Source organism: Ovis aries, chromosome 11 (assembly GCF_016772045.2).
Source record: "Ovis aries strain OAR_USU_Benz2616 breed Rambouillet chromosome 11, ARS-UI_Ramb_v3.0, whole genome shotgun sequence".
NCBI classification, from domain to species: Eukaryota; Metazoa; Chordata; class Mammalia; order Artiodactyla; family Bovidae; genus Ovis; species Ovis aries.
This window is the reverse complement of record NC_056064.1, coordinates 14388172-14400545: the sequence shown is the minus strand read 5'-3', so window position 1 is coordinate 14400545 and position 12374 is coordinate 14388172. Positions and strand designations below refer to the sequence as shown.

Below are 12374 nucleotides of genomic sequence, written 5' to 3'. Positions count from 1 at the left end.
CCAGACTTAGCAAGGCCATCTCCTCATCATAGCAAATGGTGTCCCTAAACACACTCTCTGCCTCTTATTTCTTAGTGGCCTTGCAGTCTTCCCACTGCCCCTTTAATACCTTTTTACCTGGATGGGTCATGCCTTGGTTTAATCTAAGGGCTACAATCACAAATTCATTTTTCTCTCAAGTGGGCAGACAAACACTAGAAGCTACTGCTTTTTTTCCTCTGTTCACTGATATTTTGAAAGGCAAGATCACAGCACATTAATGGACCTTATTTCCAAGACTGGTGATAACTAGGATAATAGAACATATGACTCTTCTAATGTTTAGGGAACTTTTTCTATTACTAACCTATGTTTTTGTGCCACTTCAAAATAAAAACAAACTGTCACCCTACAACTATTAAACCATTATCCTAATACCATCAAATTATTTGTGTAATATTCTCAGAATAACTTTGGAAACTCGAGGATGCTCTGTAAGTGTCTCAGAGCCCCAGGGAAAAGCAGAATCATTCAGATATCTGACAGAAAATGGAGCTGAGCAAACCTCTTCCTGGGAAACCAGAAAAAAGCCTATCTGTTTCCTAATTCTGATGGCAGTAAAGTGATAGGAGGCACACTTTGAAAGGAAGGGCAGAGAGGGATGTCTTTGGCCCATGGATGAATCTCATCGTTCATTCTTTGCTTTCAGAAAATAGTTCTTCTCAAATAATACTCAAAACAGTCTAGCTCTTGCCTTTAAAAGGGAAAAAAAATTTTAAATTTAAAATTTTTAAATGGTCTAGCACTTCCCAATTCCAGATTTTTCTGCATGTGCTATCAGAAGAGTTTGCCCTTTTGGGAATGGGTGTGGTTGTTTATCAGTTCAGAGGTAAGCAGTAAAAAGATTGGAAATCCTAAACTGAAATTCACTTGGGGTGGATGAGGTGTCACATGCTGGCACTGGAGGCTGTCTTGAGAGTTGAAGGGTTTGAGTTCAACCTGACTCTGTAGTTCAGCTGGCTTTAGTGGTGGCTTGAGGTGGACTTCGAAAAGAAGCTTCTTGAAAGAGTCCCTCCACAGAGGCAGTCTTTCATGAAAATTGTGACCTTTCTACTTTTTTCCAAATGGCTTTGAAGGAGACAGGAATGCCATTTTCTTTTTAAAGCAGTACTTGAGAGTCTAACTTAAGTTGCAGAGAATTACCGAATTTGATTCCAGTAGTTCTAACCCTATTGTGCTTTGGAGTTCTTCTAGTGTGTACAGCTTTTGGAGACCATCATTCTCATTTACTCCTGCCTAAATCAGTGGTTTTTAACAGCTTTTTGTTGGCTTGTTTTAATATATACTATTTCCTTATTTTCGGCTGTACTGGGTCTTCACTGCTTTGCACGGGCCTGTGGCAAGCAGGGGCTACTCTTTGTCGCCACGCACGGGCTTTGCATTGCAGTGTCTTGCTTTGGAGTACGGGCTCTAGGGCACAGAGGCTTCAGTGGCTGCAGCATGTGGGCTTAGGAGTTGCAGTTCCCAGGCTCTAGAGCTCGGATTCAATAGATGTGGCTTAGTTGCTCCATGGCATGTGGGATCTTTCTGAACCAGGAATGCAGGAGAACCCGTCTCCTGCATTGGCAGGTGGATTCTTTACCACTGAGCCACCACGGAAGCCCGGTTTTTACCAGTTTAATCTGAGAGTCTTCTAAACTACCTCTTTACATCTTAATCTTCTCTTTGGTGTTATGGCGATTTAATCTGCCTACACCCCAGTTCATGGTGTAAACTATGTGGGAGGTTTCTGAGACTGAGATGAAGCAGATCACGTGACAGAATGGGGACTCCGGGAGGAGGCAGAGCTGCATCAGCTTTAGTAGCTTTTGGTTTCTTCTCACCTTTCAAAAGGAGAAGGAAATGGCAACGCACTCCAGTATTCTTGCCTGAGAGTCCCGTGGACAGAGGAGCCTGGTGGGATGCCGTCTGTGGGGTCACACAGAATCGGACACGACCGAAGCAACTTAGCAGCAGCAGTAGCACCTTTCAAAAACAAAACTCGCTAAAAGAGGTTGTTTCTTAGATTTCAATACCATTCTAAAACCCGGTACTTATGAGTACCACTAGAAGATTTATAGTTTAAGAGATCATCCAGGGATCTCTTCAGAGCTTTCCTTTCTATTCTGAAAGCCTCTATTCTGTAAAGAGGTACAGATAGACATTAGTTAGCCTTGGAAATATCAAATGCTGAAGTGCAAGTTGTTGCCCAAGAAATTAGGGTTTTGAAGCTACTGCTTTTATTGGGACGAGTGAACCTGTCAAATTTTCCCTATCAAGGACTCTACTGGCCACATACTCTTAACAGTGAAAGTAAACAAGTATGGCTTTCATCTATCATAAACAGCAGACAGGCACTCTTTGAGGGCTGTTCAACTGCCAAATAATCCATCTGATCTATTGGGTGCACTAGGGAAAAAAAATAGAGGGTTCTTGGTTGAATCTTAGCCTTGGAAGTAAACTAAAGATGCTTCTTCAAGTTAAAATGTAATTAGCATTCGAGGAAAGTAAATTGATATTTTCTGTGGTGGATGGTGGCACTAGTGGTAAAGAAGCCACCTGCAATTCAGGAGATGGCAGGTCCAATCCCTGAGTCGGGAAGATCCCCTGGAGAAGGGCATGGCAATGCACTCCAGTATTATTGCCTGGAGAATCCCCATGGGCAGAGGAGCCAGGAGGGCCACAGTCCATAGGGTCGCAAAGAGTTGATCACAAGTGAAGTGACTTAGTACACACACATGGTGAGTTGCATACCTATTCCTGCTATATTTTTAACCCTGTTCAGACACTGTCAAATATTATAAATAGACCTGTTTTGTCAGGATGTCTCTGAGAGGTCTCAGGTAGTTTATTGGTCAATAGGGTTTGAAGTGGAAGACCATATTTAAACTAAAAATGGTAGGTATTTTTTCACATTGACTGGGAATGCAGCAGTGCAAGTGGATTTAACTCCAGCAGCCAACAGAGAGCCTCTTCTGCTTGAGTCTCAGATGACATATCACACAGTTGGAGGCAGTGTCATTAAAAACCTGTCACTCAGAGCCGTTCCTCTAGGCTCTGTTGACTGTATAGTGTGGTGCTTAAAACACATCTGAATCATCATTCCTCAGACAACTGGTGAAGGTTGGCGTCACTGCCTGGTCCTCGGTTGGACCAGCCTGCAGATAATCTTTCTCAAAGCTAAATAGAGAGGAAGAGAAAAGGGGGGAAAAATCCCTCAGAGACTGGGAAAGGTCACAAGTGACGTCACGGAAGAGTAGATGATATACTCTCAAAGGTGAGCTGTGTACCGCTTGCCTTGAATTTTCTTGTGGCAATGCCTCCTGTGGTGATCTGTGGGGAGAGGTGTAGATAGAGGCCCCATTTGCCAGAGTTCAGACTGAGTTCATCTCGTACCTTTTTATAGTACTTTTGAGCACACTGGAACAAGGTTAGAATATGGATTCAGCCTGCTCGTCTCCAGCTGTGCCGCCAGAAAGGGGCCGCAGCCCCTGCAGCAGGCTTTTTATACTATGAGGAACTAATTGTTGGTTACAGGCTGAAGCTGACAGGCTGCTCTTTCCCCAGCAGCCACTGAAAGTAACTTGTAAAACTCATTATTATTATTAAGCATTTCTAGCCCGCTTTTGTGTTTTCCAAGTGCCTTATAATCATTTCTTTTTGCTCTTCCTATTGATGTCCCCGAGAAGCAAGTAAATATTGTTGTGTTCCCATGTTGCTCGTGGCAGACCAGAGGAACACAGGATTTAAGTAATTTGGTTCTTGGTACCATCTGGGATCTGCTTTAGGCATCCTCAGAGCAGAAACTGAGGTGTGCACCCTGTTCCTAAGCTCACTGAGCCCAGTTCCTCACTGCTTGCTTTATAATATGGTGAGTAAGTGTTTAGGGCTTTTATAGTTTTTTGCTGCAGCTTATTACGTAAGAGGTACATTTTGCATAGTGTATTTACACATATAGTACATAAAACTGAAACAGTTTCAGGAGCCATTACTTACTCTTAGTGTGAAATACACTAGGACATTTTCTATTCTATTACTTATTTGGCCACACTGTGCAGAATTTCTTCGACCAGGAATCGAACTCATGTCCCCTGAAGTGGAAACATGAGTCTTAACCACTGGCCCTCTAGGGAAGTCCCTTCTATTATATTTTTTTATGCCAATTACATCCCACTAAACAAATTTTAAGAACCACCAATTGGTTGTGACCCACAATGTTTAAAACCACCTTGTTAAGAAGTACTTGAGGCTGAAGAATACGCATGGTGTATTCTCCTGGAGCATCAGTTTTGTTTAAAGATAAGTGAAGAAGCACATTTCATATTAAAACACTTGGATTCATTATGGGATAGCACAGAAGTTCAAAGAAATTTTGTTCTTATGGGCTACTTCATACTGTGCCCCTAATCCTGATCCTTACCCCTACCTCTACCCCAGTATATATGTCCATTCTTTCTTCCTCTGTTAAAGGAAGTACACTGGGAAAAACTTGAGAAGTATTGTCCTTTTGGAAACTTTAGTCCAACTTCATGTTTTGTCGAAGCCTAGTGGCTGTCAGGAACTTAGAGCCATGTATTTACAGTCATTGTTCTTACTGAGCCTTTACTCTATGCCAGTCACTGTTTCAGAAACGAAAATAGAGTAGTAAACAAGAGACAAAAATCCCCTACCTTGTGGAACTTACATTTTCCTGGAGGTGCGTTATGTGGCACAGGGACAGGCAGTGCACCAACAAATCAGCAAAAATGTGTGTCAGGTAAGAGCAACAGGAGAAAAAGCAGAGCCTGAGCTAGGGAGTCCTGGAGATGGAGACTGGGTGGTATGATTTCACAAATACATTGGTCATGGAAGACCTACATAAGAAGATAATGCTTGATTAAAGCAAAGACCTAAAGGAGGCCAGAATAAACCTTGCAGATTTCTGGTGGGAGAGAATTTCAGACAGAAGAAACAACAAAAGGTTATGAGATAGGAGCGTGCCTGGTGTGTGCAAGGCACAGCAGCTGGCTCCCATGGCTGACGTGAGAGTCCCAGCATGTGACAGCAGAGAGGTAACAGGCATCTGACCATAGGCATTTATAACTTTGGGAAATCATTGGAGGCTCAGACCCGGAGATATCTATGAACTGACCTGCATTTTAAGATCACTCTGATGCTATGTTGAGACGAGGCTGGGAAGTTAGATGTTGAAGGTGGAGAAGACGAGTGCAGAAGCAGAGACACCATAGAAAGCTTGGCAGTATTTTTCGTTTACTGGGTTTGAAAAGTCAGCAGGAGGTTCCATTTAGGGATGAGGAGAGGAGATCAAGAATTTGGTTTTGGACATGTTCATTTTGAGGTATCTGTTAGTTATCCAGGTGAAGATACTAAGTAGGCAGTTGGATATGTATGTGATAATTGATTTGCCATAGGCAGGCTAGACATCACTGTGAAAGCTCTAAGAAGGTACTTCTTCAGCTTGTCTGGATTATGTCTTTCTGCTCTGTACCTGTTGGGATAGTGAATTTCAAAGTAAGAAAACCAAGAACTCTCTTTTCTCCCTCTGAAGCAATCAATATCATACTATAAGGTTTACTCAGTTCTATTTCAGAGTAGCTGCCATCTGGGTTAAAATTGAACTGGCTTCATACTGTGTTTTCCTTGATTCTTTTTTTGGCCTGGACTCCCGAAGAGTTACTGGCATATTCTTAGAGACTCTCGTATTCTTTGGGTTGTGATCTACCACCTGTGTTACTCTTCCCCCACATCTAGATGCTGTTTCAGTTCAGTGACTTGAAACCAGGTGAGCCCATGTGTTGTCCTGTTGCCCCACCCTTGCCCTGTCGTATATCCCTATGCCTAATGAGCCGTGTGAGTGGTGAAAGTATGTTTGCCTATGAGTGATAGGGAGGTTTAAAAAAAAAAAAGGTTGAGAAACCAGTGTTTCATTCCATTTGCTCACCTTCTTCCCTTTAATGAAAGGGAACAAATGTTTATTGAGTCACTGGGATGTGAGTGAAGATGAGAGCCCCTGCATGAGTGAGAGACCATTGTGTTTTGGGTGAGGCATAGATAAATGCTTGCTTATGCTACAGTGGAAGTGCATGGTGTGGGTGCAATGGAGAGGAGTTAGAACCTTCCTGAGAAATCCTTGTCAAGCTTGAACTAAATCTTCAGGTTAAATAGATATTTTCCAGACAGATGAAGCTTTAGGAAAAGAACATATTAAGCAGAAAGAACAACATTCGTGTTTGGAGAGCAGGAAGTTATTTTGATATGCTTGACGTTAAGGAAATGGACTAGAGAGATAGGCAGGGGCCACATCCAAGAGAACCATATACATTTGAAATAAATGCAGTTCTAGCCTGCATTTTACAGGCTACATTTTACTCTACAAAAGAGTAAAAGTTAGAGCAGCAAAATGCAGATTTTGAAGAGCTAATGTAATAGAGATGAACCACTTCTTCCAAGGAGTGCTCTCTGTGCAGTTGATCCTATAAGGAGATGACGTTTGACCAGGAGCACAGTCGCAAGAAGAGTCATTAAACTAACAGTTTCCCAGTAAGCCTTTCTTTAAAAATCTCCCCTGATATCTCTCATTAGCATAGTTGTAAATACTACATTTGAGCATTTGTAAGATTTCAGGTAAGTCTAATGTGGTTATCCTTAATTATGAGTAAAGTGTACAGCAGAAAATGGTGAAAGAAAACGGAACTTTTCTTTAGGAAACATTTGTTCACAGTACTTAACTCTAATTCAGGCACCGTTCTAAGTGCTCTGCAAATATTAACTTGCCTCCTAACGACCCCATGCGTTTAGTGCTGTGGTTACCTCTGTTCTTCAGGCAAGAGACTGAGCTGAGTGCTCCTGCCTCAGGTCACACAGCTAATAAGGAGCAGTCAGCAAGGTCAGGTGGTCTGGTCTGGTCCCTGCGTCCATGTTCAGAACCACTGTGTCTGCTGCCACCAATTTGGGTGTGCCAGCTTCTCAGAGAATTTATCTAGAGCAGAAACCCAGGGATAGGCTTTAGGGTCTCCTGAAACCCCTAAAGTTTGGGTGGAAACATTGCATGTACAACTTATAAAAAGAAGGTCCTTGACTTTCATGTGTTTGTCAAATTGACCTAGAAGAGCTTTTCACATCTTTTCCATGGTTAAAGGGCTCCAGTTGGTTTAAGGATTCCCTGAAAAGCACAGGCTATTTATAAGCCCAAGCGGACTTCTAGGTAACATTGTTCTAAGTTAATTACTTGTCTGGTTGATCTTCTTAGAAACTTTTTCAAAAAATAGGTGTGCCAGATCCCAGATTTAGGAATTAGTTTGTTTTTTAAATACAGGATGGAGTCAAAGATTCTGTTTTGAAAAATCTCTCCAGATGATTCTAATATAAGTCTCTGGTTAAGAATCATTGATATTATCTCCTGGAGGACGTATAACCCACATGAGCCCACTTGTACCTCCTCCAGTTTTCACTTCTGAATGCCCTTTTCAGAGCCTGGCACTCCCTCAAGGTGTTCTTGGTTCCCTTATTTGCAATAAAGAGTTCCCCTTCTCTTAACTGCTGAGTACCAGATGAATTAGAAAATATCTGTTTCCTGGAGACCTGCAGCTGGTATAATCTTTTGAAGTGATGCTCTAGTACATCTTAAAGAATGCCTAAGGTCCCTCTTTCCTGCGGTTACTCTGCTTGCATTCACCAGACTCAAGTTTTGGGGGACTCCTGCTGTCTCAGCATTTTGGGCATCAGATTACGTGATAGAGATTAGAAACTCCTAGGGGTTTTTAACTGAAAGTTTCAATGCCCAAGTTTCAAGGAAAGTAACTTGATGAATTCTTCTGGGAAGGAGTAGAAACCCGAACCAAATTATGAAGGATGAAATAAAGTTACTGTTTAAGGTGGAGAAGATGAGCTGAAAAGTGTAGACATTTGTCCCCAAGAAGGTGGGAGGAGAATGGTGGTGCTAAATAAGCACTTTTTACCTTCTTTTTTTTTTTTAAGAGAAATAGTCATGGTTTCTGCAGACTGGTTCCAAATAGGAAAAGGAGTACGGCAAGGCTATATTGCCGTATATATTGTCACCCTGCTTATTTAACTTATATGCAGAGTACATCATGAGAAACGGTGGGCTGGAAGAAGCACAAGCTGGAATCAAGATTGCCAGGAGAAATATCAATAACCTCAGATATGCAGATGACACCACCCCTATGGCAGAAAGCGAAGAAGAAGTAAAAAGCCTCTTGATGAAAGTGAAAGAGGAGAGTGAAAAACTTGGCTTAAAGCTAAACATTCAGGAAACTAAGATCATGGCATCTGGTCCCATCACTTCATGGGAAATAGATGGGGAAACAGTGGCAGACTTTATTTTGGGGGGCTCGAAAATCACTGCAGATGGTGATTGCAGCCATGAAATTAAAAGACGCTTACTCCTTGGAAGGAAAGTTATGACCAACCTAGATAGCATATTGAAAAGCAAAGACATTACTTTGCCAACAAAGGTCTGTCTAGTCAAGGCTATGGTTTTTCCAGTGGTCATGTATGGATGTGAGAGTTGGACTATGAAGAAGGCTGAATGCCAAAGAATTGATGCTTTTGAACTGTGGTGTTGGAGAAGACTCTTGAGAGTCCCTTGGACTGCAAGGAGATCCAACCAGTCCATTCTGAAGGAGATCAGCCCTGGGATTTCTCTGGAAGGAATGATGCTAAAGCTGAAACTCCAGTACTTTGGCCACCTCATGCGAAGAGTTGACTCATTGGAAAAGACTCTGATGCTGGGAGGGACTGGGGGCAGGAGGAGAAGGGGACGACAGAGGATGAGATGGCTGGATGGCATCACCAACTCGATGGACGTGAGTTTGAGTGAACTCCAGGAGTTGGTGATGGACAGGGAGGCCCGGCGTGCTGCAATTCACGGGGTTGCAAAGAGTCAGACACGACTGAGTGACTGAACTGAACTGAACTGATTGTAAAACTCACCCAGAGAAATATTTTTTCTGTGGCACCAAGAGCATAGATAGGAAAGTCACAAGTGACAGAAACCAGTGGGAAGCATGGTTTCAAGCAGTTTTTCTCCTGTGTCTCCCCTCATACATATTTGCTTCTTATAATCTGCCCCAGCATAGTCTGTTTCTGAATGGAGACACCAACAATATAGCCCCTAAACACAAGTATTATACATATTGTAGCTTTTTAAAATATATATAAACAGCTTCCTCTGGACTGAGCAGGCCACAGTAGAGTCACCCCCTGTGCACATCCAGAAGTTTGTGTTGGGAGAAGAAAACTCATTTCTTCATTCACTCAAAGGCTTTTCCTTAGAGTCATCAAATTTACGAGTGTTTGACCCAAACTTTTCTAGCCATATGACTTAGGAAGTAAGAAAGCACTTTAAAACTCATGTCAGAAAAAAAGGTAAGGGCATTATGACACCAGTTATTGTGGAGAGAGAAAAATCAAAAGTGTAGAGTCACATTTGCATTTGAATCCTGGTTTTTCTGTGTGCTTACAATGTGGCCCTGAATGTTACTTAATCTTTGAGTTCCTCATCAGGAATATGAGAGAGGAGTACCAGTTACTGCTTTGTTTGAGATAGTTATAATGAGGATATAATGAGTTATAATGAGGATTAGAAATACCTGTTAATACAGGTACTTAGTGATAGCAAGAGCAACTACTAAAATAACTGAGTAGATTATTACAGGCATAGAATTTATGCCTTGAATTCATCCCTCCTGGAGTGAGGCACAGTTGCAGGTTGTCGATGGTGCTCTGACAGTGGAGTAGGTAGGGACATGCTTTCCAGTATATGGGCTGGTGTGTCTTGATTTGGGGTTTTCTGCACTGCCTAAAAGAGGAAGGAAATTGGATGATATATTTCTAGGCAGTAACTGTTCTTTCCCTCCTACCTGCCTTCTTATGATGTCCTAATTTTCCCTTCCTACTTTCCGGGCAGGTGGCTGTGAAAAACAATATTGATGTCTTCTACTTCAGCTGCCTCATCCCACTCAACGTGCTTTTTGTAGAAGATGGCAAAATGGGTAAGTATGTCCTCCTGTCCTGCCAAATATACCTTTGCCCTTCCTCTGAACGTCAGGTAGAGCATATCCCCAGAAGTTCAGTTTATCTTGAGGTTTAAAAAAACGGGGGATGGCTATTCTAAAGCTCTGATAACTGCTAATTCTGTATTCGCCTGAGTCACAGTCGATCTTGCTGTGCTGCTGGTCTTTAAATCACAATGCCCACTGTCTGCATAAGCCAGTCAGCACAGCAGACAGTAAATGGCTTGGTGACAAGTAGACGTGGATTGAAATCTCAGCTTGGCTGTTTGTTAGCTTTGTGACTGTAGCGAGATGCTTAATTTTTTTGAGTTTCAGTTTTCACGTTTACAAAGCAGAAATAATTTTTTGTAATGACTTGAGATAATACGTGCAGGTTTTAGCACTTAGCCCTGTCCTGAGTTCTTACTGTCTCAATATAACGAATTCAGTAATTTATAATAAATTGTTAGTACTCCCCATGTGGTGGTTGATATTTCTCTCTTCCCTTACTTAGGAAACCACCACCAGCTTACATTGATACATATTAAGTTGTATTGGCATTTTATTGGTTTGATTCTTACAATAACTCTTTGGGTAGTGTAGCAGGTATAATATATGATGAGATTAAGGATTGGAAAGGTCACAAGACCTACCTAAAGTCACCTAAATAGGAAAACTGTGGAGCCAAAACAACCCTAGATGTAAAGTCTCTCCCAGTGTGTCTTAGTGCGACTCATGAGGGATTAATTGACCTGGAGTGCAGCACTTCCACATAGCTAAGCCTTGGCTCGTCTCAGACTGCCACTGGCCGTACTGCTGGAGCCAGCACTCCAAAGGAGAAATGGTACAAGGGCTTAGATGCCAGACTGTTGCCAGACTGTGCCCATCCAGCCTTTACCTCTGCTTCCCCCAAACAGAGCGCCAGGTCTTCCTTGCAACATGGAAGGATATTCCCAATGAAAATGAACTTCAGTTTCAGATTAAGGAATGTCATTTAAATGCTGGTGAGTGATAACTCTAAATTCCATTTTCATCTTAGTATATTCAGTTAAATAGTTGAAAATTCTGTCTTCTCTTTACCTCTTTTCTTCACAGCTACCTATTTCTAGTGAGTAAAGAGTATATTTGCAGGCTTCTCATTAAAAGCTTGGGATGTTTTGATGGTAGGCTCTAGATTAGCTACAAGCTGACAGATTTAAGAACTAGAATGGATCCACATGCCCAATTGTCTAGTAGTTGAACATGGGTCAGTCATGTTACTTGAACATTCTAAGCATCAGGTAATTGAGTGGCACTTGAAGATATGTGCTCTCCCAAGAATTGAAAGGACTGTTTGTCCTCTTACATCAGCCTTCAGTAGTGACTCTGAGATCGTTGTTTGGAATCCTGTGTTTATTATTAAATAAGACTATGTCATAGTTGTTTAAAGCCTAATTGGTGGCCTTTTTCTTTCTTTCCTTGTGTCAGCTGTCATATGACGATATGACCGCCTTAATCACCAATAAAAAGTTATAGCCCCCTTAGTAGTTCGTTTTATTATTACACTCGAACTTCAGTCTGGGAACCGGAGAGGAGAAACAATACCCGCTGGCAGTGCCTCAGGCTTTGTTTCACTGAAACATCCTCAGGCATGGAGGGGAGCCCTAAGCTGTTCAGGGTCTTGCCTTTGTCCCAGTCTCTCCTTGAGGTTAATATAACTTGATGAGTTTGAATGAGAGTGAGCCCTGATGCTGGTCAGTGCCGCCTCCCTTCATTCCCCGTCACTTCCTCCTTCCGGCATGCTGCCCTCCCACTGTGGCTAGAGTGTTGCCCTGGGAGAATGAGGCAGACCGAAGGAAAAACAACTCACTGGCTTCACATTTCAACTTGTTCTTTAAAAATTTTTTGCTAAAAATTTTTTTTTGCAGAGAGTGGGTGTGCTCTGTGACACGTCCATCCTCTGTGTTCCAGGCAGATGTTTTTCTTACAGGGCTTCTCCTTAGCCCTTGGAGAGGTGTTTGAGGAAGACAGTCTTCTGTAATGCCCACTGTCATGACAGTTTGTTGATTCTCTCCACGAATACCACATGCCTTCTAGGTTTCTCAGCCTGACTGGTTATGTAGCTATTAAACAAAACCAGATTTTTGCTGAGTTAAAAAAAAATTCATATTTAATTTGAGCTGCTTTTTATGCCATGTTCTAGGTAGGTGACGGTGTTTGCTGTCTCTCCTAGGCTCACTGGTTAGTTACCACAAGCCTCATTTGATGAGTTGGGAAGTTGGACAGTTTTACATTTTTTAACCTCTTTTTCAGGAAACTTCTGCTGCAGAACCCACAGTGGCTGATAGCTAGGGTTATAGTCAC

General features: G+C 42.1%; 1 protein-coding gene across 24 annotated transcripts in view; it reads left to right on the top strand.

Annotated features, from left to right (window-relative positions):
* Positions 1-12374, top strand: part of AP2B1 (adaptor related protein complex 2 subunit beta 1) — a 109512-nt gene that overhangs the window by 82881 nt on the left and 14257 nt on the right. For all 24 annotated transcript variants that reach the window (XM_012185311.5, XM_060394787.1, XM_004012454.6 and 21 more), the window contains 2 exons: positions 9947-10031; positions 10949-11035. In XM_012185311.5, the coding sequence (XP_012040701.1) occupies positions 9947-10031; positions 10949-11035 (172 nt within the window). The remainder of the gene's footprint in view (positions 1-9946; positions 10032-10948; positions 11036-12374) is intronic.